The sequence below is a fragment of the Borostomias antarcticus genome (assembly GCF_949987555.1).
Source record: "Borostomias antarcticus genome assembly, chromosome: 16".
Classification (NCBI taxonomy): Eukaryota; Metazoa; Chordata; class Actinopteri; order Stomiiformes; family Stomiidae; genus Borostomias; species Borostomias antarcticus.
The window spans coordinates 1,990,408-2,011,668 of NC_140249.1; the positions used below are offsets into that span (position 1 = coordinate 1,990,408).

A 21,261-nucleotide genomic window follows, 5' to 3' on the forward strand; every position below is an offset into this window, starting at 1 on the left:
CTATCTATCTATCCATCTATCTTGAAGTTCTCAACGGAGTGTAATGAGTTGACAATTCAGTCTGATATCAGGCTAGAAACGGTGGGGCTCTCTAGAGCACGTATCTACCGTTCAGTTCTGTCCTCGGTAAACACTCCAGAACTCACTGCCATTTCCTGCAGAGTAGGAGGCGTACATGAATTTAAATAAGTGTAAAAGCCCGGCCCCGAGTGACCAAGGTAATGACTGTCAACTCAATTCCATTGAGATCATTTCTATCAGACGTGGAAATTGATTTAATACATATTTGATTTAGTTAAGAAATAAGGGGCAGACAATAACCCGTCGGAGGAGAAGTAATGAGATGGAGATATGTATTCCAACCAGAGTCTTATCTGGCTCTGACACACTGCAGCCCATGAGTATCAATTATCAGTACAATACCCCCCAGGATCCCAGGTAAACTCTGCAGCACTGTTCAGCTCACCAAGAGGAGAGGTATTACACGCTCCAAAACCGAACTACACACACAGACACACACACACACACACACACACACTAAATATTCAGAATGGCTAAGAATCTGTCTCTGCACTGGGGCTTCTGATCTATTTATGTGTTTAATCAGCGTGCGATTCCTCTGCCCCATGAGGAGGAATCATTTTCCCATTAGAGCACCACTGGAGGACGTCCACCCATGTCGCTTCCGTATTGTGCTTCTGAGCCAGAGCTGCCCGTTGACTAATGTTTCATTTATTTCTTTGATAGATTAGAGGCTGACGTGTTCTGCTAGGCCCCTGATGCAAAATGTCCCCTTGCTCAATCATTTCTCCCAAACACCCCCCCTTCAGAAGTCTACCCTAGTCTACCCTATCCCACAAACCTCCAAAACACACACATGAGAGCAGAAGACTTTCTGGTTGGAGAACTATAACATTGGAAGGGAATGAAATAAGTAATTGCAAAAGACCTGGAGGAGAGGAGAGAGGGAGGGGAGGGAGGGAGCAGATGAAATCAAGCAGAACACAAATATATTTTCCCTCGGTTTCTTGTTGCCAATTTAGACTGGTGCTGTAAATACAAATCTAATTGGTTTTTTTTAAGAATGATTGGAAAAAGACAGAGAGAGAGAGAGAGAGAGAGAGAGAGAGAGAGAGGAGCTATGGGCATTAGCAGAGATTAATGGTGAACATGGGTAGAGGAAGGATGACAAAGGGACATATTAAATTACAAACAAAAACAAATAATTTTGTAATTTTATTCAATAATACAGAAATCATATATACACTTACGATGAAAGCATGTTCACCCTAACAACCACCAGGTGGCAGCAAATAAAATCTAGTAATATATTTCAGAAGGTTCAAAAAGAATCTAGCATTTAACTAGGAACATCTAGCTTGGAAATTATTCATTCACAGATCCACCGATTTTCAAGTCAACGTTAAAAATGATGAAGGTGCAAGACAACTTGCTCTAACCCCAACCCTCACTAAACAGCCCATGTCTCACTGCTAATCTCAGCAGAGTACAGGAAACAGACATGGATTATTTTTTTTACTAGGATCTTATTGACAAAGGTAATCACTGTCATCTCACTATTGAGATCATTTCTATCAGATGCAGATATATATCTGATGGAGCAACAGCCAGTGAGGGAAGAAGTAATAAGATAGGGATGTGTGTTTCCACCTTGGTCTCATCTGAGTTTCACACACAAAGGCTTTTCAATCTTGCCCCCCCCACCCCCTCCCCCCAGACCACTCACCCACGCATGCGCGCGCACGCACACACACACACACACACTTCTCCATGTCAGCTTGAGGAGTGTGATGAGTTTCTCTTAAAAAAAAAAAAAAGAAAAAAGTGCAGCGAAAGAAATATGGTGGAAGCTTGTTCTGGCCAAACACTTAGGCCTATCCATGTGTGCTTCTCTCTGAGAGAAGGAGAATGGGGGGGAGCGCAGTCTACAGTGTATTTATGCTTCCTAAAACAAGTGTCGTCGGACATGTCTCACACACAAGTGTCGACAATCAGATACTTTCCGCAGGTCATGGTTCGGCTGACACGCTAGGCTGAAATACCCAACCTAGCCGACACATCAGCTCGTCTCTATTCAGCTCCTACGCAGGGAGGGACGGCATGATTTGATGTTTCATCGCAAAAAAAAAAACACTCAAGATAATTTCATCGTGGTGAATTTCCATTATCTGGATAATCGTCCTAATCGTGAATATCCTCCTCACAAGAGTGTGAATATCCTCACATGAGTGACTTGAAAAGCTATCTAGCTCTACCTTTCCAGTCCGACACCATGGCTGAAAGCTCTTATCCTCCACTGAAAAAAAAAAAAAAGTTGAATCTCATACATGGAAAGGAAAGGATTCAAAACTAGGGAACGACGGGGGGATGAGGAGACGGAGTTCTGCAGAACTTTCCGGAGAAAGGCGTCTGCCCCGAGGTCCGCCACCCATCTCCATGACAACCATCCAGCTCTAGTCGCCGAAACCCCAGTTTAAAATGAGCTAACGTTACTGCAAGTTACTTAATGCAGGAGCAGTTTGTTTACAATTTGTGCAACAGACTTTTCAGAAGCTTTCACACAACCAACCAATCAGACTATGTGACAGTCTATGACGCTGCCTGCAACCTCACAAAGTTCAGGAGGTGTAAGTCTGCAACACCCCAATCAGACAGAAAATGGTGTCTGATAGCCGGCGTTTTTGTGTAAGATGCGTCGTGAAAACACTTGTCTCACAAAGCATAAATTGGCCTTTACGAAGCGTGAGTTGTTCTTTTACGGGTCAGGTGCTGTAGCCTAACGCTACGGAGAAGCGTAGAGGGCAGGGGAGCAGGGCTGGGGAATTCATGCCTCATTCCATGGACAGCTGGACGCTCTCGCTCTGGGCCTGCTGCTGCTGCTGCTGGTCAAACTTCCGGGCTGTAACACACACAGAACACAAGTAGAGTCAGTAGACTTTTGATGCATCCAGTTACTCTGGTACTAGCCTACAGGGCAATGAAAGGAACAGCTCCCTCCTACCTACAGCCCATAGTCAAACCCTACCCCCCCCGATCAATACGCTCAGCTACCTCGGGGCAAGTGGTTGCCCCGTCACTCCGAGGCTCCTGCGGTCGATCGACGCGGTCACGGCTCTTCTCTGCTGCCCGTCTTTCACCACAGGCTCAAAGTTCACCTCTTCAAGAAGTACTACCAGGATCCTCCCTCTATTGTACTTTTAGTTTGCTATTCTTGCACTTTGCCTTCAACAGTAGATTATGCTTTTAGTCACTTGTTTTAGAAAGGAGATGCACTTGTGAGTTCTGGCAAGTAGTAGTGCAATGGCTTTTCCTATGTTAAAAGCACTTATTGCGTCAGCTAAATGACTGTAATGTATCGTAATATGATAAAAGAGGTGCTGGTTCTGGTGATTGGGGATGCTGTGTGCAGGGAGTACTATGTTTTTCAGTACTGTATGTTTGTATTATGTTAAGCACTGTTTTTATTTTCACCGCTATGTTGTTGTTTGCCTCACCTTTCGTTCTGCCTGTACACACACTCTGTACACACACTCTGGCCTCCACATGTCAGAGCTTCTGAGAGCAAAACAACTCTTCTAAATGACTCGACAACGAAGAGGGTGTCGTAGGCCGTAGGGCTGGGTATCGATTTGAATTTCAAGAATCAATTCGATTCCGATTCACAAGGTTCAGAATCGATTATCACGATTCAATTCGATTCAATTCAATATTAATTCGGTTAGTGTTACTAAAACCTGATTTTTTAGCTGTAACCTTAATTACATGACTACCAAGTTATGCAACACATCAACAGGCCTACTACGGCTGGTACTGACTTCCAAAAATGAATGAATCATTGAATGAATTAATGAACTATTCATTCCTTCATTTATTCATTCATTCATTAAATAAAAGATCGATTTTGGGATTCATGAATCGATTAATCAATCTTTTAACCCAGCCCTAGTAGACCGCATACCTAGAGAGTACATCTCCAGCTGCTGCCGTAGTCTGACTTTCTGCAGGCTGTCGTAGAAGTTGGGCTCTGTGACGGTCCCGGTGCTGGGAGGCAGGGCGAAGATCCTCATGATCTTCCTCTTGTTCCTGAGAAGAGAGGAATGAGAGAGGGATGAGAGAGGAGGAATGAGAGAGGAGGAATGAGAGAGGAATAATGAGAGAGGAGGAATGAGAGAGAAGGAATGAGAGAGGAGGAATGAGAGAGGAGGAATGAGAGAGGAGGAATGAGAGAGGAGGAATGAGAGAGGAGGAATGAGAGAGGAATAATGAGAGAGGAGGAATGAGAGAGGAGGAATGAGAGAGGGGGAATGAGAGAGGAGGAATGAGAGAGGAGGAATGAGAGAGGAGGAATGAGAGAGGAGGCTCTCACTGGCAGACAGGCTCAAACTACTGCCTCAGACAGAATCCATGGATGAACCATGTCTACAGTTCCTACTGTAACTAAAATAGTTAACTCGGGCAAAAAACAAACAACAAACAAACAAAAAACAACAAATAACGCCTCCATGATTTAAAATCACGGGCAATTAAGGAAAGATAGTTTGGATGATCATGAGCATAGGTCAGACAGCACCACACACTTCCGGTCCGTCAAATAAGATGTCCGTGTCCACGCAACTGACCGCCAGCAAATACAGGTGGCAAAACCAAAAAGGTATAATTCAACACAATACCATTTGCCAACTGCAATGTTTAATAAGTTGTCTTTATTTGCTAACGTTAGATAAAACAGAAGAATCTCTTACTTCCTGGCGTACATCAGCAAGCCGAAGCTGACCAGGATGACCAGCAGGTAAACATTAGTGGCCTCGGTCCACGCCTCGTGAACAGAATAATCCAGGGACTCCTCATTCGCCATAACACCGTGACCCCCCATTGCGATCAAAATAAAGAGTTTTAGCTTCAATGTGCCTAAAAAAACATAGGAGACAAATGTTCAGTGCGTTTCGCGACAGCGCAGCACCATGTAAACACAAAAATGAGGTTGTTTCCGGGGACGGTGGAGCAGCAGCCCGCCCTCTAGTGGCGAGGAGGGGCGGTGCAGGTAGGAGGCGCGGTTGAGTGCTGATTGGATGATTGGATGATTATTGACCCCAGAACCTCCCCCCGGCCCCTCCTCTATGGTAGAAACCAACATGGCGAGTAGTAGAGTTTGGACACTGCTTCGTTCAACTAACCTCTCATTATTTGTAAGTTGTCTATGATTTACTTTATCTTGTTAATTGCATTGTTTTGAATTGCAATTAAATAATCCGGTTTGAAACTGCGTCAGTTCAGCCCCGACGAAACGTAGAAAACGTTAAACGGTGGTGTGTTGGAACACTTTGCCGATTAGATAACACAGAGAAAACGTGTCGTTCAACCTGGAAAACGTAGCAAAACAACGTTTTGCAATGTTTTGTCGGGCTGAGCTTCTCCCAGCTTGTTCTCTCTTTCTTGCCCCACCCGGGCAGGTGTCCCCCGGGCTGATGCGACAGAGAGCAGTGGTGACAGCGACCCTTAGACGGTGCTCCAGCCATGCCCCTCCCTCCCAGCACATCAGCCGGTACCCGGTTCCATACAGGAAAGACCTACCCTACGACATCGTGGAGTTGATGGAGGAAGTGGAGACCAAGGTGGAGCAGTTTAAAGTCTTAACTCTCTTTGCACGCTCGGTCAATGACCCCACTTAGGATGCTTGCGTGAGTCAGTCTCAGAACTGTGAAGATGATGATGATGAAGATGATGATGCTAGTCGAAAGTGTCTTAAGTAAGGTTGTTTTTCTGCTTCTTGGCAGGGGGGATTTCTGCCTAATGTTTTCAAAGCCCTGGCGCACCGACCTGCTGAGTTCAGAGCTTTCTTCACTTACTACAACGAGCTGATGAATAGTGAGACAGGTAGAGAGTAATACAGCACACTCCCAAGGCCAACAGCAGCTTACACTTTACACACACTTAAGAGTTGGTTCAATACAAAAGTGTCAGTATTTCACAGCTGTACGGTTTGTGTGTGTGTATGTGTGTGTGTGTGTGTACGTGTGTATGCGTGTGCGCTCTCGGCGCGGTACGTGTCTCTGTTGTGTCTCCCAGGACGACTGACGAAGGCAGACCGTGAGCTGATAGTGGTCGCCACCAGTATCCACAACAAGTGTCTCTACTGCGTCGTATCCCACAGTGCACTGCACCGCATCTACTCCAAGAAACCCACACTAGCTGACCAGGTGGTTTGGCCTTTTTTTGTTTAGTTTTTTTCCCCCTCAAAATTCCCATCTAGGTCACCCGCTCAACACTACACTACAGTCTGACTGACACAAGCTTGAGTCTAGGATGTTGTTTATCAAGCGCTTGGTAATATCAATTGAAGTTTGAAAAGATGCAACACTAACTCCAGATTTACCCTCTCATGTTCCTATTGTGTTTGTCTACACACAAACATACTGTACACACAAACACACTGTACACACAAACACACTGTACACACACACATACTGTACACACAAACATACTGTACACACAAACATACTGTACACACACACACAGGTGATGGTGAACTACGAGAACGCCGATCTGTCGTCTCGTGAGCGTGCCATGTTGGACTTTGCTATGGCTGTGTGTCGCAGTGACACCATCACCGACCAGCACTTCCTGGCACTAGAGGAAGTGGGCTTCGACCGTGAGGACGCCTGGGACATCGCCGCCATCGCCGCCTTCTTCGCTATGTCCAATCGTCTGGCCCACCTGACCGACATGAGGCCCAACACAGAGTTCTACAGCATGGGTCGGGTGCCTCGGGAGAAGGGCAAGGAAACAGGACCAGGAGCTGGAGGGGCCGGCCATGACTGACATGGAAACGCCAAACTCAGCCCAGGGATAATTAACACAGAAACCCTGTGTGTGTGTGTGTGTGTGCGTGCGTGCGTGCGTGAGAGATTAATGCTAACATTAACACTGCTAACTTTTGATTGAAATAATGTTCTTTAAATAAATTAGTGTATATTTAGACATTGTACATAAAGTAAAGGTTTTCCCCTTAAAGCACTATTTATTTGCCTGTTTTATATTTATTCATTATTTATCAGTATTTATTTATACAAATTGTATTCCAATCAAGATTTGACTATTTGAGACCTTCTATTCCATTGGACCCGTCGTTTTTAGTTCCACCACTGGGTGGCGACAAAGTCCTATAGCGGTATTTTAATAACATGGCACCCAACAAGTAGCCTCTTGAGATGATCCCACATTCTGTTTCTCTCCGTGTAGAAACTAGAAAAACAGAATGTGGGTGGGTGGTCTTACGAAGCTATTCAACAAAAGGCACTGGGCTACAATATACGCTGAGCATCAAACTCTTAATGGGACACTGGGTCTCCCTTGTACCGTCCAACCGGTGTTATGAGAGCACCATAAACACGCTAGGGGGAATCAATGTCCTTTTTATTTTGTTTAATTTCCTACATCACATATAATCAACAATGTCACAGACATAATATCTTATTTACAAGAAGAACAACAACATTGTACATTATTTTCTCACTGTAGGCCTAATTCTAATCGGACACCAATAATTGAAAACGCACTAAGTTGAGAAGTGCTTGAGTCGACCTCCATTTTGTTTGGATTGTTTCAGCAGCATTTTTTTTTCTTACCATTTCTTACCTGACTTTGTCTTCCACTGTACAACTATACACAATAGTACATGATCATCTGAATATTACAACAGCAGCTGTCAATAACCAAAACAGGTTTCCCAGAAGCTTCTTTCGTTAAGAGGCTCTTTAGCCCATTCAGTTTACCAATCAGAGAGCTTGCCCAGACCAGTTGACCAATCAGAACGCTCTAAATGAATGGCCCAAGAGCTTCTGGGAAACTGGCCTGGCCTAATGCACCATGTCCATATAGTAGCTGTCTACCATAGCTAGAGCATGGAGCATGAATCTACATGCAGATAACATGACATTATCTCTCACATGTTTATGGGGGGTATGTACAGCTGGAGGCTTGCTGTCGCCAAACTGGGGAGACACAAGTGCTGAAAGAGCACTAGCATCCTGGGTCTAGCGGTGTGCGGATCCCTGCACACGAGACACCGCCATCACGGGGGGGGGGGGGCGTGCTCTCCGCCGAATTGGGATGAAGTCAGATGCCCCGGTGGGCCAGCTGGTCTGGGCCCGGGCCCAGGTTGGCCAGGCCTTCTACGGTACATAGCGCAGTCGGATCAGAGGGGCGGGGCCTTCTCTAGCGGCGGACCGCGCCGGTCCCGTCTGCCGCCCTCTCCCACGGCTGGTACTTCACCCCAGGGGGCGCCGCCGCCGAGCAGACCGGCCCCGCCACCCTCCTCCCTCTCCTCCTCCCTCCTCCCCTCCCCGCTCCTCTCCTCTTCCTCCTGGCCACGACCATGACGGTCAGCAGCATGGCCGCCGTCAGGAGGAGGCAGGCGGTGAAGAACAGCAGGGGCGTGCTCTCCGAGATGCGGGCGCAGACGGCGCAGGGCGCCCGGGGGGGGCCCCCGGCCAGGCAGGGCACCGTGGCGTTGTCGGCTGGGAAGCCCCCGCGGGCGATGATGTCCCGGTAGGCGGCGACGGAGCCCTTGGGTCTGGACTGGTGCTGGGGGGACGAGAACAGGCCGAACTCGGGTGCGAGGCGGTCCTGCAGCCTCCACACGTAGAAACCCTTCAGGTTCACACCGTCCAGCTGACGAGCTGGAGAGACAGAGAGCGTAGAGATATCAGAGAGCGTAGAGAGATCAGAGAGCGTAGAGATATCAGAGAGCGTAGAGATACTAGTGTTCGAAATGGTGAATGGACTGTACTTGTATATGGTGCTTTTATCAAGAGCGCTTTACAATGGCCTCTCATTCACCCATTCACACACACATTCACACACCGATGGCGGCAGCTGCCTTGCAAGGTGCTAACCTGCTCATAGGGAACAATTTGGGGTTCAGTGTCCAGCACAAGGATACTTCGACATGTGGACAGGAGGAGGAGCCGGGATTCAAACCGCCAATCCTGCGGTCATTGGACGACCCGCTCTACCTCCTGAGCCACAGACCCAACACTACACAGCTTCCCCAACACTACACAACTGCCCCAACACCATACAACTGCCCCAACACCACACAGCTGCCCCAACACCACACAGCTGCCCCAACACCACACAGCTGCCCCAACACTACACAGCTGCCCCAACACTACACAGCTGCCCCAACACTACACAGATTCCCCAACACCACACAACTGCCCCAACACCACACAACTGCCCCAACACTACACAGCTGCCCCAACACTACACAGCTGCCCCAACACTACACAACTGCCCCAACACCACACAGCTGCCCCAACACCACACAGCTGCCCCAACACCACACAGCTGCCCCAACACCACACAACTGCCCCAACACCACACAGCTGCCCCAACACTACACAGCTGCCCCAACACCACACATCTGCCCCAACACCACCCAGCCAAAGCCATCACAACACAGCCTATTAGTATCATTCCAGTAGTACTGTAGGTGCAACAGTGTTTTCAGTGTTTTGTGTGTGTGTGTGTGTGTGTGTGTGTGTGTGTGTGTGTGTGTGTGTGTGTGTGCGTGTGTGTGTGTGTGTGTGTGTGTGTGTGTGTGTGTGCGTGTGTGTAGGTGCAAGAGTATTTTCAGAGGGCAGACAGTGTGGGTGTTTGGTTGTGCAACAACAGGATAAGACAACAACAACTAGAGAGCTCCAGCTCAACACACGCATAAACTCTTCCACCTGTCTCAGCCTGTCCTTTCTACTGTATGTGTTTATGATCTCAAAGGTTCCTCATAAAGAGGAACAGGGGCCGTCACAAGACTGATAAAACTGTGTTGAAACGCTTCCGCTGGCCGCTATCAACACTGTCACCTTTGACCTCTCAGAGCAGGTCATGGACGCTCTCTAAAACTGTGTTTGGAATCGCTCCCTATTCGCTATATGGGGCGTCAGACATTTTGTTTGTAGTGTCCGAATTCTCCACTGAATTTTCGTTCCCTCTATAGTCCACTATTTATTACCCACAATTCACCTTGATTTCCAGGGAACAGCGCATGTACCCTACATTTTCTCTGTTCCCTAGGTAGTTCACTACATGGTGAACCCTATATAGGGAATAGGGAGTGAGGGAACGAGGGAGCGATTCACACAGCTTAAGTCTGCTGGGAGAGGGGCGGTTTTCTTTTGGAGAAAAGAGTTCTATTCAAGAACGGTACTAGGAAACACGGAGAAGAACATGGAAGCGTTGCATTGGAGTTCTATGGGAGAACCTGCGTGTCCAGGCTGCTGCGGTTCTAACAGAGGACCGTGAAGGTTCCTGAAGGATTTCAACGAGGTTCTGGAGAGAGGAACCTCACGGCGTTTAGAGCGAGGCTCACCTCTGAGGGCCTCCTGCAGGTACGTCCTGTGGTAGTGCTGCCTGACGGCGTCATCCACGGGCGCCTGGTCGTCCACTCCGCTGGCGGTGACCACGATGGGCAGGGCGCCGCCGTACCTGCGGGTCACCCAGCCCAGCGCCCTCCGGAGGCCCCAGGGAACCAGCGCCTGCCCCCGGGCCGAGGAGGGCCAGGTGGGGTCGGTCTGGAGCAGGCAGTCGTGGGCCGGGCCCCGCGGGTGATGGCGGGCGGGGAGGGGGCGGGGGGAGACGAGGCGCGTGGTGAAGTGGTTCAGAGCGATGAAGCCCAGCGCCCCCCTCAGCTCCTCCCTCTCCCGCGGCGTGAAGCGGGGCAGCGGGGACCCGGGGAGGCCCAGGGCCCGGGACCGCTCCTCCAGGTGGGCGCGCACCTCCGCGGGGTAGACGCCTCCCCCTCTCTCCTCCCCCTCCTCCTCCTCCCTCCCCCCCTCCCCTCCCGCCACGCCCAGCAGCGGGTCCAGGAAGCGTCCGATCTCGAACAGCAGGAAGCGCCGCGCGGCGGCGGCGTGCGACTCCAGGAAGGGGTTGGCGGGCTCGGCCCAGTCGGCGTGCAGGGCCAGGGACACCAGCGCCCCCTGCAGGCCAGCGTGCTCCCGCTCGTACAGGCGCCAGGCCTTGGCGTGGGCCAGGAGGAGGTGGTGTCCAGCCAGGTGCTGCTCCTCTCCCCCGGGGTAGATGTCCAGCAGTCTGTTGGGCTCGTTGACCGTGATCCAGTGTCGGACCAGGGGCCCCAGCTCGCGGAAGCAGACGGCCGCGTAGTCCTGGAAGGCCTCCACCGTGCTCCGGTTCAGCCAGCCCCCGGAGGCGTGCAGGGGCCCCGGCAAGCCCAGGTTAGGGGCTCTGTTGGTGGGGTAGTAGAGGATGACCATGGCCTCCCGGCCCAGCTTACGGAGCTCGGTGAGGACGCAGCGGTAGTACCTGACAGGTGTAACAGAAGGTGTGTGAGGTGATTTCACCGTCTCTGTCTCTCTGTCTCTCTCTGTCTGTCTGTCTGTCTCTTTCTCTCTCCCTCCCTCACTACCACCTCTTCTCTGTCATGTCCCTCTCTCTCCCCCTCTCCCCATCCCCCTCTCTCCCTCTCTCTCTCCCCCTCTCTCTCTCCCCCTCTCTCTCTCTCCCTCTCTCTCTCCCCCTCTCTCCCTCCTCACCTTCTCTCACCCCTCACTCTGAATCTGTCTCAAGTCTGTCTCTCTTACTCTATATGTGTGGTTTATGTGTGCGTGCGTGTGTGTGCGTATGTGTGCGTGTGTGTGTGTGTGTGTGTGTGTGTGTGTGTGCGTGTGCGTGCGCGTGTGTGTGTGTGTGTGTGTGTGTGTGCGTATGTGTGTGCGTATGTGTGTGTGTGTGTGTGTGTGTGAGCATGTGTGTGTGTGTGTGTGTGTGTGTGTGTGTGAGCATGTGTGTGTGTGTGTGTGTGTGTGAGCCCCTACCCGAGGGCCTGTGTGTCCAGGCTGTCCAGGTCCCCCCGGGGCAGGACGAGAGACCAGTTGAGGGCGAAGCGGTAGTGAGACGCCCCCGTGGCCTCGAACAGCCGGAGGGGCCCCCGGATGGACAGGTAGTCGGAGCACTGGGGCCCCCTGGTGGCCAGCGTCACCCCAGACAGCGGCCGCAGCGCCCCGTCCCCCGTCAGGTTCCAGCTGTACACGTGGGGGTCGGTGAACTGGGGGGAGGAGGGGGTGACCTCGACCTGGAGCGCGAGAGGGCGAGACCGGATGTTTTTATTACAATGTGACTTGAAGGACCGGACGCTATCGGATCCCTCTCCTCCTCCTTCTCTCTCCTCCTCCTCCTCTCTCCTTCCCTCTCCTCCTCCTCCTCTCTCCTCCTCCTTCCCTCTCCTCCTCCTTCTCTCTCCTTCCCTCTCCTCCTCCTTCTCTCTCCTCCTCCTTCTCTCTCCTTCCCTCTCCTCCTCCTCCTCTCTCCTCCTCCTTCTCTCTCCTCCTCCTCCTCTCTCCTCCCCTCTCCTCCTCCTTCTCTCTCCTCCTCCTCCTCTCTCCTCCCCTCTCCTCCTCCTTCCCTCTCCTCTCCCTCCTCCTCACCTGCAGGGCGGAGTCGGCCACGCCCCAGTGGAAGTCGCACGGGAAACGCCCTTTGACCTCCCGGCGGGCAGCCTCGTCGCCGGGGAAGCCGTTGTCGGCGACGACGCGCCTGTAGAACTGGGCGGTGGTCTTGGGGACGCGGGTCCGGTTGGCCCGGGTGAAGTCCACGTGGAACAGGCCGCGCCGGGCGCCGTAGCCGTAGTTCCACTCAAAGCCGTCCACCAGAGACCAGGCGACGTAGCCGAACACCGGGACCGCGTCCAGCTTGATGGCTGGAGGACACAGAGACACAGCTGATGACTGGAGGACATACTCACCTCACACACTCACTCCCTCACCCCTCCCTCACCCCTCCCTCACCCCTCCTCACCCCCTCCTCACCCCCTCCCCACCCCTCCCTCACCCTCCCTCACCCCTCCTTACCCCCTCCCCACCCCTCCCTCACCCTCCCTCACCCCTGCTCACCCCCTCCCCACCCCTCCCCACCCCTCCCCACCCCTCCCTCACCCCTCCAAACCCCTCTCTCACCCCTCCCTCACCCCTCCCTCACCCCTCCCTCACCCCTGCTCACCCCCTCCCTCACCCTCCCTCACCCCTCTCTCACCTTGCAGCACCTGGTTGATGAAGGTCTTCATGGTGTATACGGCCATGGTGTCCTCCCTCCCCGCCGTCTCCTCAGAGAACCACCCCCCCTCCGCCAGCAGCACCCTCAGCTGCCCCCCGTACTCCCTCCGCACCCAGCCCAGCGCCCCCCTCAGGTCCGGGGACACCGTCTGCCCGTACGGCGCCAGGATCCGGCCCAGGCGCAGGTTGTTGGGCCCAAACGACAGGGCGAAGAAGTCGGCAGTCCCCCGTACCCAGAGCCTCTCCTCGGGGGTGAACTGGGGCAGGACGTCCCCCTGGGCGGCTCTCACGGAGGCCGGGTAGTCACCGCTCCCGAAGATGGGGCCGGCGAACCAGCCGAGCACCGCCTCCATGGACTGCTGGCAGAGCTCGATATTGGCCGCCGTGGCCTGGCCCCCTCGGGGAACCATCCAATGGGAGCCCAGAACGATGGACACCTGACCCTTCTGAGTCGGACGGAAGCGCTTGTCGTAGGTGTGCCATGCTTTCGCATGAGCCTAGAACATAAAGAATGGGAGTCATCAATATATATATAATCACACACACACACACACACACGTTTCCTTCAGAATTTCTACATTTCTTAAATTTTGAAATAGGACATGTTTATCCTTCATGAGGTAAGTAGAACATTCTCTACTGTAGAAGCCTGAATACTTTGCTAATAAATTGTTGTTATATATTTATGTATAATGTATATGACATAGATATTGGTCTGGGTATGAGCATGCACGCCAAGTACTAGACATTGGACCAGAATGCAACAGCGTGTACAGCAGATGGACACTGATTATTAATGAATGTAATGGACTTTGATCTCCCGTGTGACCCGACGCCTCCTGTTTACCGATCATAGCATCGGCAGCGGCCGCAAACCTCTCATGGTAACAGAGCTTTGAACGGGGAGGCTAACAGATGGCTTCACACAGAGGAAAACCAGAGCCCTCAGACATCAACGCTGAACGTAGCTGTTCTACTGTACTTCTCTATGTGGGGAAAATATACAGTATAGCTATACGCTTGATCATGTTTGGGCTAGATTTAAAGGAAGCCTACTGTCTGTGTTATATGGACATTCACATTTTCACTGATGGGAGACACAAACACTCATTGACCAACATCAGCTGATAAACCGTGCTTGGTGTTCGAAGTTCAGAGAGAAATCTGTCTGGCCAGACGAAGTCTTTATTCTGTTCTCGGACGAAATCCATACAATAATCAGACGACTGCATCCCTTGACTCCTAATCTTCGCTTTATCCCACGAGACCCCCTTAATCTAACCTCTGACCCCCTTAATCTACCCTCTGACCCAGGGCTGACTCTGTTGTTTTGGACATAACTGAAAATGCAATTTCACCATTTTGAAACCGGACTTGACTGAGACATAAACAATAGGATACCTACCAACCACCACCCACTAGAGCCGGGCCCACCCTGACCTTTCACCCTGACCTTTCACCCTGAGTGACTCACCCTGATGAGGTTGTGGGCCACGGCGAAGGGCGCGGCGGGGTCCGCCCTCTCGCCGGGCGCATGCACCCCCGTCCCGTACCCCTGCACGGCCACCAGGTAGGGGTTGTGCATGGTGACCCAGTACCTGACGCGGTCCCCGTACGTCTGGAAGCAGAACGCAGCATAGCGGTCAAACATTTCCACCAGGGAGCGGTTCCTCCAGCCGCCGTAGCGCTCCTGCAGGGCCTGGGGCAGGTCCCAGTGGTGGAGGGTCACCATCGGCACCACCCCCTTCTCCAGGAGCCGGTCGATGAGCCGGCCGTAGTGCTCCACGGCCGCGGCGTCGAGGCGTCCCCGTCGGGGAAGAGCCGGGGCCAGGACAGGGAGAAGGAGTAGGACCGCGCCCCGAGGTATCCCAGCGCCTCCATGTCCTCCTCCCAGCGGGCGTAGCCGTCGCTGGACACGTCGGCCGTCTCGGCCGCGCCGCCGCCCTGCCGGTGGGGCGCCGCGTGCGTGAAGTGGTCCCAGACCGAGGGCCCTTTCCCGCCCCGGGCCCAGGCCCCCTCGGTCTGGAAGGCGGAGGTGCCGGTGCCCCAGAGGAAGCCCGGAGGGAAGGTGCCTTGGAGGAAGAACCGGCTCTGGTCGGTGGGGTCTGGACTGGAGGCGTTCTGCCACTGTCCCCTCCCCTCCCCGGGGAGACAGGCCGCCCCGTCCCACAGGGACGCCGTCAGGAGGATGGCGGAGAGACAGGGGACGGAGAGACGGAGAGAGGGACGTGCCACCATGTCTCGGTCTCGCAGGTTAACCGATGTTCAGAAGGCGTCCCAGCGCTAGGACGGCGTGTCCCGCGGGGTGTCAGGGGTGCGGATTCAAAACGGATGAGAGACGCATGACGGACGAGTAGAGGACTGAAATGAACGAGAGACGGACACGGAGGTGTTCAAGTTGAACAAGCCGAGCCAAGCAGAGCTTCAGGAGCCATCTGACTGGCTAACCTGGCTGGACGTCCCTATCTTTCTCTCTCTCTCTCTCTCTCTCTCTCTCTCTCCCCCTCCCTCTCTCTCCTCCCTTTGCTCTGGCACACACTGTTCACGCGCACTGACTCACAGCTTTCGTCACACACATACTGTCTCTACACCACCACCCCCCCACACACACACACACACACACACACACACACACACACACACACAAACACCCTTAAGTACTGTTGATTGCTGTAAAGAAGGATCTTTGTCAATAATTAGCTTGAACTCCGATCCTCACACTCACAACTGATATGTGGCACTCAACTTCTGTCTCTCTATCTCTCTCTCTCTCTCTCTCTCTCTCTCTCTCTCTCCAAATGACCACTACATATCCCTGCTTCTATCCATCCAAGTCTCCTCATCCCCCTGTTTCTGTATCCCTCATTAGATTTCTATCCATCTTACCCAACCTTTCTTTGTAGAAGAAGTGGGTTTGCAGCCTTAGCGATGAAATAGGACAAAATAAAAAGCTGACTCCAGGCTGAGCTGAGCGTTTGAGCGTAGCCTACGGGGAACACTTAATAGAACCGCCACACACAGGGGAATACGGGGAACACTTAATAGAACCGCCACACACAGGGGAATATGGGGAACACTTAATAGAACCGCCACACACGGCATCAATCATATCTATGAAATCAGAGGACAAAGAGAAGAGAAGAGAAAACAGTTTAGCTACAAGATAGTGAGGAAAGATTGGGCCATTCGCTAGGATGTGATTGGCTGATGCTTGGCCTGGCTGTTAGGGCAGATTTGATTATGGATTATGGATTATTGATTATGGAGGAGGATGACAGGTGAGAACACAGACATGGTGACACATCATGAGTCGCGATGCCACCGATTCAAACGAGACACTTTCATATAGATATTGCAGGCGGAAAGTGTGTGTGTGAGTGTGTGTGTGTATGTGTGTGTTTGTTCAAGGGAGCCCTCCCTTATCAAGAAAAAAAAACAAAAAAAAACATAATCTCAATATCCTCTTTCAACGTCACCATGTAAACAATCGTGTTGTCCAGTGAGATGTGCTAGAAGCCGAGGTGTTATTGGATCAAATCAGTTTACCTCAGACACCGTCATCCGATACTTACCTCAGTGTGACCCGGCCACTGCACAATGGCTCTGATACAGCACAACAGCCATCGCCCTTCAAAAACACCTCATGGTGTTTCCATGACATCACACAACAGACACTCACTCACTGCGGTGCCCAAGCGTGAGATCAGTGTGTGCGAAGAGCTAACAAGCTAAGACGCTGTGAAGACAGTAAGAATACATTACCCTATCAGTGACCCCGCTCTATCAGTGGTCTGTGTGTGGCAGTTGTGTTGTGTGTTCATTGCAGGTAGAACATCATTTATATCTGTACTGATACATTTCACAGATTAAATACTGTGATCAATAATAAAGAAGGGTCCGCACTCAAAACTATGTTTATGCTCTTTTAATTCATGATGGTGGACAGACCTGATTAAATACTGTACATCAAACATCATCATCATCATCATCATAAGGTCGTCCACAGACAGGCCTCCCATCTTTGTCTTCAGTTATCTTACCCCGGCCTCCACACACCTGGCCATCTCATCGGGGGTCTCCACTCCCGCATCCATCTCGATTATGTCCACAAATGTTTTGGTAGGACGTCCTCACAACTTGTGTCGGCGCCATGGAGACGGGCTCCCATCACAGCAGCTCGCTGGCCGGAAGCTCTCGGTGTCTGAAGCAGTGACCGGCCAGCGCCGTTCTCCTGGCTGCTACTGTATCCGCCCACTCACCTTTGACCTCTCTCCGTACAGATCTTCAATACTGACGTGCGCTCCTCATACTGTAGTCATCATCATCAGCCAATCAGGACACTCCTCAGACACGTTCACTGTTGGTTCACTCCATACCACCCTTCCTAGCTAATTCCAAAATGGCAGCACATCTCAGTTGTTTACATTATGACTCTCATCGTCATCCATCAATCATCCCATTATCATACATGTGTACTGTACAGTTACTGCTTATGCCACCCCTGGGGACTGTGTAGAGGCCTGGCAGCCAGAGGGAAGTGAAACACGGATGTGTGTGTGTGTGTGTGTGTGTGTGTGTGTGTGTGTGTGTGTGTGTGCGTGTGTGTGTGTGTGTGTGTGTGTGTGTGCGTGTGTGTGTGTTGATGTGAGGATGGGCAGCAGAAATAACTGTGTAAACTGGTTTGGTTTAGAATTTGGTTGACCTGCTTCCCATTTTCAGCTGCCAGTTTGCTGTGCACACAGAGCAAGGCGACTGAACCAGTCAAAACAGAGCCCAGATTGACTCAGCAAACGTCCCACTCAACACAGGACTCAAATAGAAGGCAGGTAAGTGCCTTTCTTTTATCTCAATGTGTGTCTGTGTGTGTGGGGGGTGACAATGAATGTGTTTTTTGAATGTTTTCAATTTGGATTCATGAAGTACATATAGCAGAGTTACAGTTGTGTAAGTTCTGTATAGGTATTGTGGATATTCCTATACAAGAGCAGATCTACAGTATCAGTACAATAAATCTATTTTCAAACAGAACAATGAAGCAGTTTGTGCATGTACTGTAGCCTGGAGAAGCACAAGTTTAATAATAACTGAAACTAAGGGAAGAAAGAGGAACCAAAACTTAGATGTACTCTGTCTTTAGTTCATGTACCACTCCTACTGAACCTGCGGTATAACACACACTATAACACATCACGCTTATGAGGATTTTATTCGTTGCCATCAACCTGCCAAGGGACAACATGAAAATTAGCCTGGTGGCTAAATCTGGCATGTTTACACTTGATTTTAAATGTTCATGAATACGCATGTCTCTATTTAAATAAATAAATCTGAAGCATGCCGTACAACTTTCTTATAGAAATACACATGTACGTACTATATGAAAGTTAAATGACAAATCAAATTGACAGTTTGACACCTTTGTCTCTCTGCCTTTTCTCCAGACATGAGGGCTGTGACAGCCACCCTCTGGACAGTGGCTGTGTTGGTGGCAGCTCCTCCGAGCGCCTCGCTGGACCTCTCCTCCAAGAATCTCTCCTACGTTCCCCCAGACCTCCCCCCCTCTGTGGAGGTCCTGGACCTCTCGTGCAACCACATACACGTTCTCCACCGCCAGGACTTCGAGCTGACAACCCACCTGAGGTTCCTCAACATGTCCTGGAACGGCTTGGCGGAGATCAGTCCAGAGACGTTCCATCCGACTCCATCGATAGAAGATCTGGATCTCTCACACAACAGGCTGCAGAACCTCTCGGATCAATGGTACCTGCAGCACACCAGGAACCTCCGGGTTCTGGACCTGACGTTTAACAGGTTCCACACCATGGCCCTAGGGAAGGAGTTTGGCTCCCCGGTGAAGCTGGAGAAACTGGGTTTAGGAGCAGATCAAATTAGAACGGGGGACTTTGGGAACATAGCAAATATGTCACTGCAAGTTCTGACCCTTCGACTGGAGAACCTGACGTCCTACGAAGAGGGTAGTCTGGCTGACGTCCGGGCGGAGAAGGTCCGGATCGCCTTGACCAACAGGCCCGTCGATAAGTCGCTGATCGCCGACGCCCTGCTGATGTTTGAAGAGGTGGAGCTTATTGGGCTGCGGGGTGAACACGGCAACCTGGTGGAACTCTTAAAACAACGAAGCGCGGTGAACACCTCCCATCTTTACCTGACCGACATCCAGACCACCTGGCATCAATTGACTGATGCCATCAATGCCGTGTTCTGTTCCCGCATCGCCCACCTGACCGCCTCGGACGTGGCGATCACCAACCCGCCCAACAACGACACCCTGGTCAGCCACACGTCACACACCAGGTCTTTCAGTGCCAGACGGGCCAAGGTCATGAGCTTCTTTTTTTCCCAGGAGGCCCTCTACAATTTCTTTATCAACATGCCCGTTGAGAGCCTGGCCATCCTGGAGACGTCCATCATACACATGACCTGCCCAAAGGCATCCAGCAAGATCCGCCAGCTGGACTTTTCGGAGTGCGCCCTAACGGAAACAGTCTTCTCCAGGGTGAAGGGTCAGGAGACCGTGGAGTGTCGGAATCTGGATGAACTGGACACCTTGGTCCTGCGCGACAATAACATCAAGAGCCTGCAGCTGATGAGCAAGCGTGTGCAGCACATGGGCTCCCTGCGCCATCTGGACCTCAGTGTTAACTCGCTACGCTACGACAGCCTGGAGGAGTGCCTCTGGTCCCCGGCCATCACCAGCCTGAACCTGTCCTTCAACGGGCTGAACCAGGACGTGTTCTACTGCCTTCCCAACCGTACGGTCGTACTGGACCTCCAGAACAATCAGATCCTCAACGTTCCAGATTCTGTGCTGAAGCTGGAGTCCCTCTTGGTCCTGGACCTCAGCGCTAACCGGTTGAGGGACCTCCCGGTGTGCTTCGGGTTCCCGAACCTAAAGGTTCTCCTGCTCGGGGAGAACTCCCTTCACGCCCCGACTGTTGACGAATATCACTTGAACAGCTGCCCTCTGCTGGAGACACTAGACGCCAGCAGAAACCCCTTCATCTGCACCTGCGCTCTGAGGAGCTTCAGGGAGCTGGGCGTCCATGGGTCCGGCCAGGAAGGAGGTGGAAGCGGACACCCAGGGATCAAGCTTCTCCACTGGCCTCAGGGCTACTACTGCAGCTACCCCGAACCCTTGAGGAGCAAGACCCTCGAAGACTTCTGGGTCCCGGAGATCTCCTGCAACGTCGGTTTCTTAGCAGCCGCCATCTTGTGCCCCGCCGTGGTCCTGGTCGCCGGCGTGGCGATCCTGTGCCGCCGCCTGGACGCTCCCTGGTACTTGGGCATGATCTGGCAGTGGGCCCGGGCTAAGCACCGCGCCAAGACCCAGCAGGTCCAGCCCGAGGACCTGGAAGGGGTGGAGTTCCACGCCTTTGTGTCTTACAGCCAGCACAATGCCGAATGGGTCAAGGGTCAGCTCCTACCCACCCTGGAAGGGCCCGGCAGCGGCCTTCGCATCTGCCACCATGAGAGGAACTTCATCCCGGGGAGGACCATTGTGGAGAACATCATCCGCTGCGTGGAGAAGAGTCGCCGCTGCGTCTTTGTCCTCTCCGCCCACTTCGTCCGCAGCGAGTGGTGCCACTACGAGCTGTACTTCGCCAGCCACCAGCGCCTGGCCCGGGGGTCCGACACCGTGGTCCTGGTCTTGCTGGAGCCACTGCCCCAGTACATGATCCCTTCCAAGTACTACCAGCTGAAGGCCATGATGGACAGACACACCTACTTGGAGTGGCCACAGGACAGGGCCAAGCACAGACTGTTCTGGGCCAACCTTAGGGCTGCCCTGCAGGAAGACCTGCCCAACGCACAAGTCAGAAACATGGAGTAGAGGGAGAGGAAACCTTTTACCCATTAAATGCTCAAGTAATAAGGAATCCATTTCTACTCCAAAACAGTCAGCAATAGATTTAATTGAAACAGTCATACTGTAAACTTATGAACATTTTACTCACAACAATAAAACATCTACCAATATCATGACTCACTTTTTCTTCCGTTTATTTTCTCGTAATCTCAAAATGATTCGAGGCCTCTTGACGAGAGTTGTTCACCAACAGCACTTTCACATTTTGGTTCACCAAATAATACTCAATACCCAATAGTCTGGACTCATCTACCTCATCATGAGAGGCAATACTTTGCCAAACAGTCC

General features: G+C 51.9%; 5 protein-coding genes across 5 annotated transcripts in view; 2 read left to right on the top strand and 3 right to left on the bottom strand.

The window, feature by feature from the left end:
* Positions 1-1,852: 1,852 nt before the first annotated feature.
* Positions 1,853-4,975, bottom strand: smim19 (small integral membrane protein 19). Its single transcript, XM_084450888.1, has 3 exons — positions 4,764-4,975; positions 3,980-4,104; positions 1,853-2,920 (listed from the first exon to the last, which is right to left on the bottom strand). Exons 1-3 carry the CDS (start codon positions 4,892-4,894, stop codon positions 2,853-2,855), a joined length of 324 nt encoding a protein of 107 aa, XP_084307014.1. The 5' UTR covers positions 4,895-4,975; the 3' UTR covers positions 1,853-2,852.
* Positions 4,976-5,147: 172 nt separating this feature from the next.
* LOC311319185 (uncharacterized protein) lies at positions 5,148-7,038 on the top strand. Its single transcript, XM_084450656.1, has 5 exons — positions 5,148-5,207; positions 5,472-5,633; positions 5,796-5,895; positions 6,088-6,218; positions 6,538-7,038. Exons 1-5 carry the CDS (start codon positions 5,154-5,156, stop codon positions 6,838-6,840), a joined length of 750 nt encoding a protein of 249 aa, XP_084306782.1. The 5' UTR covers positions 5,148-5,153; the 3' UTR covers positions 6,841-7,038.
* Positions 7,039-8,235: 1,197 nt separating this feature from the next.
* Positions 8,236-15,326, bottom strand: klb (klotho beta; the record flags this gene model as incomplete). Its single annotated transcript, XM_084451009.1, is given in 7 exon segments — positions 8,236-8,699; positions 10,391-11,343; positions 11,856-12,112; positions 12,465-12,736; positions 13,069-13,585; positions 14,563-14,897; positions 14,900-15,326. Coding segments are annotated over 7 exon segments (3,225 nt in total).
* A 3,205-nt stretch (positions 15,327-18,531) lies between these two features.
* Positions 18,532-20,937, top strand: tlr1 (toll-like receptor 1; the record flags this gene model as incomplete). Its single annotated transcript, XM_084451010.1, has 1 exon — positions 18,532-20,937. One exon carries the CDS (start codon positions 18,532-18,534, stop codon positions 20,935-20,937), a length of 2,406 nt encoding a protein of 801 aa, XP_084307136.1.
* Positions 20,938-21,099: 162 nt separating this feature from the next.
* ints10 (integrator complex subunit 10) overlaps positions 21,100-21,261 on the bottom strand; it is a 12,687-nt gene continuing 12,525 nt past the window's right edge. Inside the window, exon 17 of the mRNA XM_084450658.1 lies at positions 21,100-21,261. This exon is cut by the window's right edge and continues 610 nt beyond it. The gene's annotated coding sequence lies outside the window, so the exon portion shown is untranslated.

Excerpts from the sequence above, each read along its gene's own strand:
- smim19 (XM_084450888.1), bottom strand. The coding sequence starts at position 4,894 with ATGGGGGGTCACGGTGTTATGGCGAATGAGGAGTCCCTGGATTATTCT. Across the intron at positions 4,105-4,763 it reads TTGCTGATGTACGCCAGGAA|GAACAAGAGGAAGATCATGA; the intron begins GTAAGAGATTCT and ends CTCTCTTCTCAG. Across the intron at positions 2,921-3,979 it reads GCTGGAGATGTACTCTCTAG|CCCGGAAGTTTGACCAGCAG; the intron begins GTATGCGGTCTA and ends TGTGTGTTACAG.
- LOC311319185 (XM_084450656.1), top strand. The coding sequence starts at position 5,154 with ATGGCGAGTAGTAGAGTTTGGACACTGCTTCGTTCAACTAACCTCTCA. Across the intron at positions 5,208-5,471 it reads CAACTAACCTCTCATTATTT|GTGTCCCCCGGGCTGATGCG; the intron begins GTAAGTTGTCTA and ends CCACCCGGGCAG. Across the intron at positions 6,219-6,537 it reads AACCCACACTAGCTGACCAG|GTGATGGTGAACTACGAGAA; the intron begins GTGGTTTGGCCT and ends ACACACACACAG.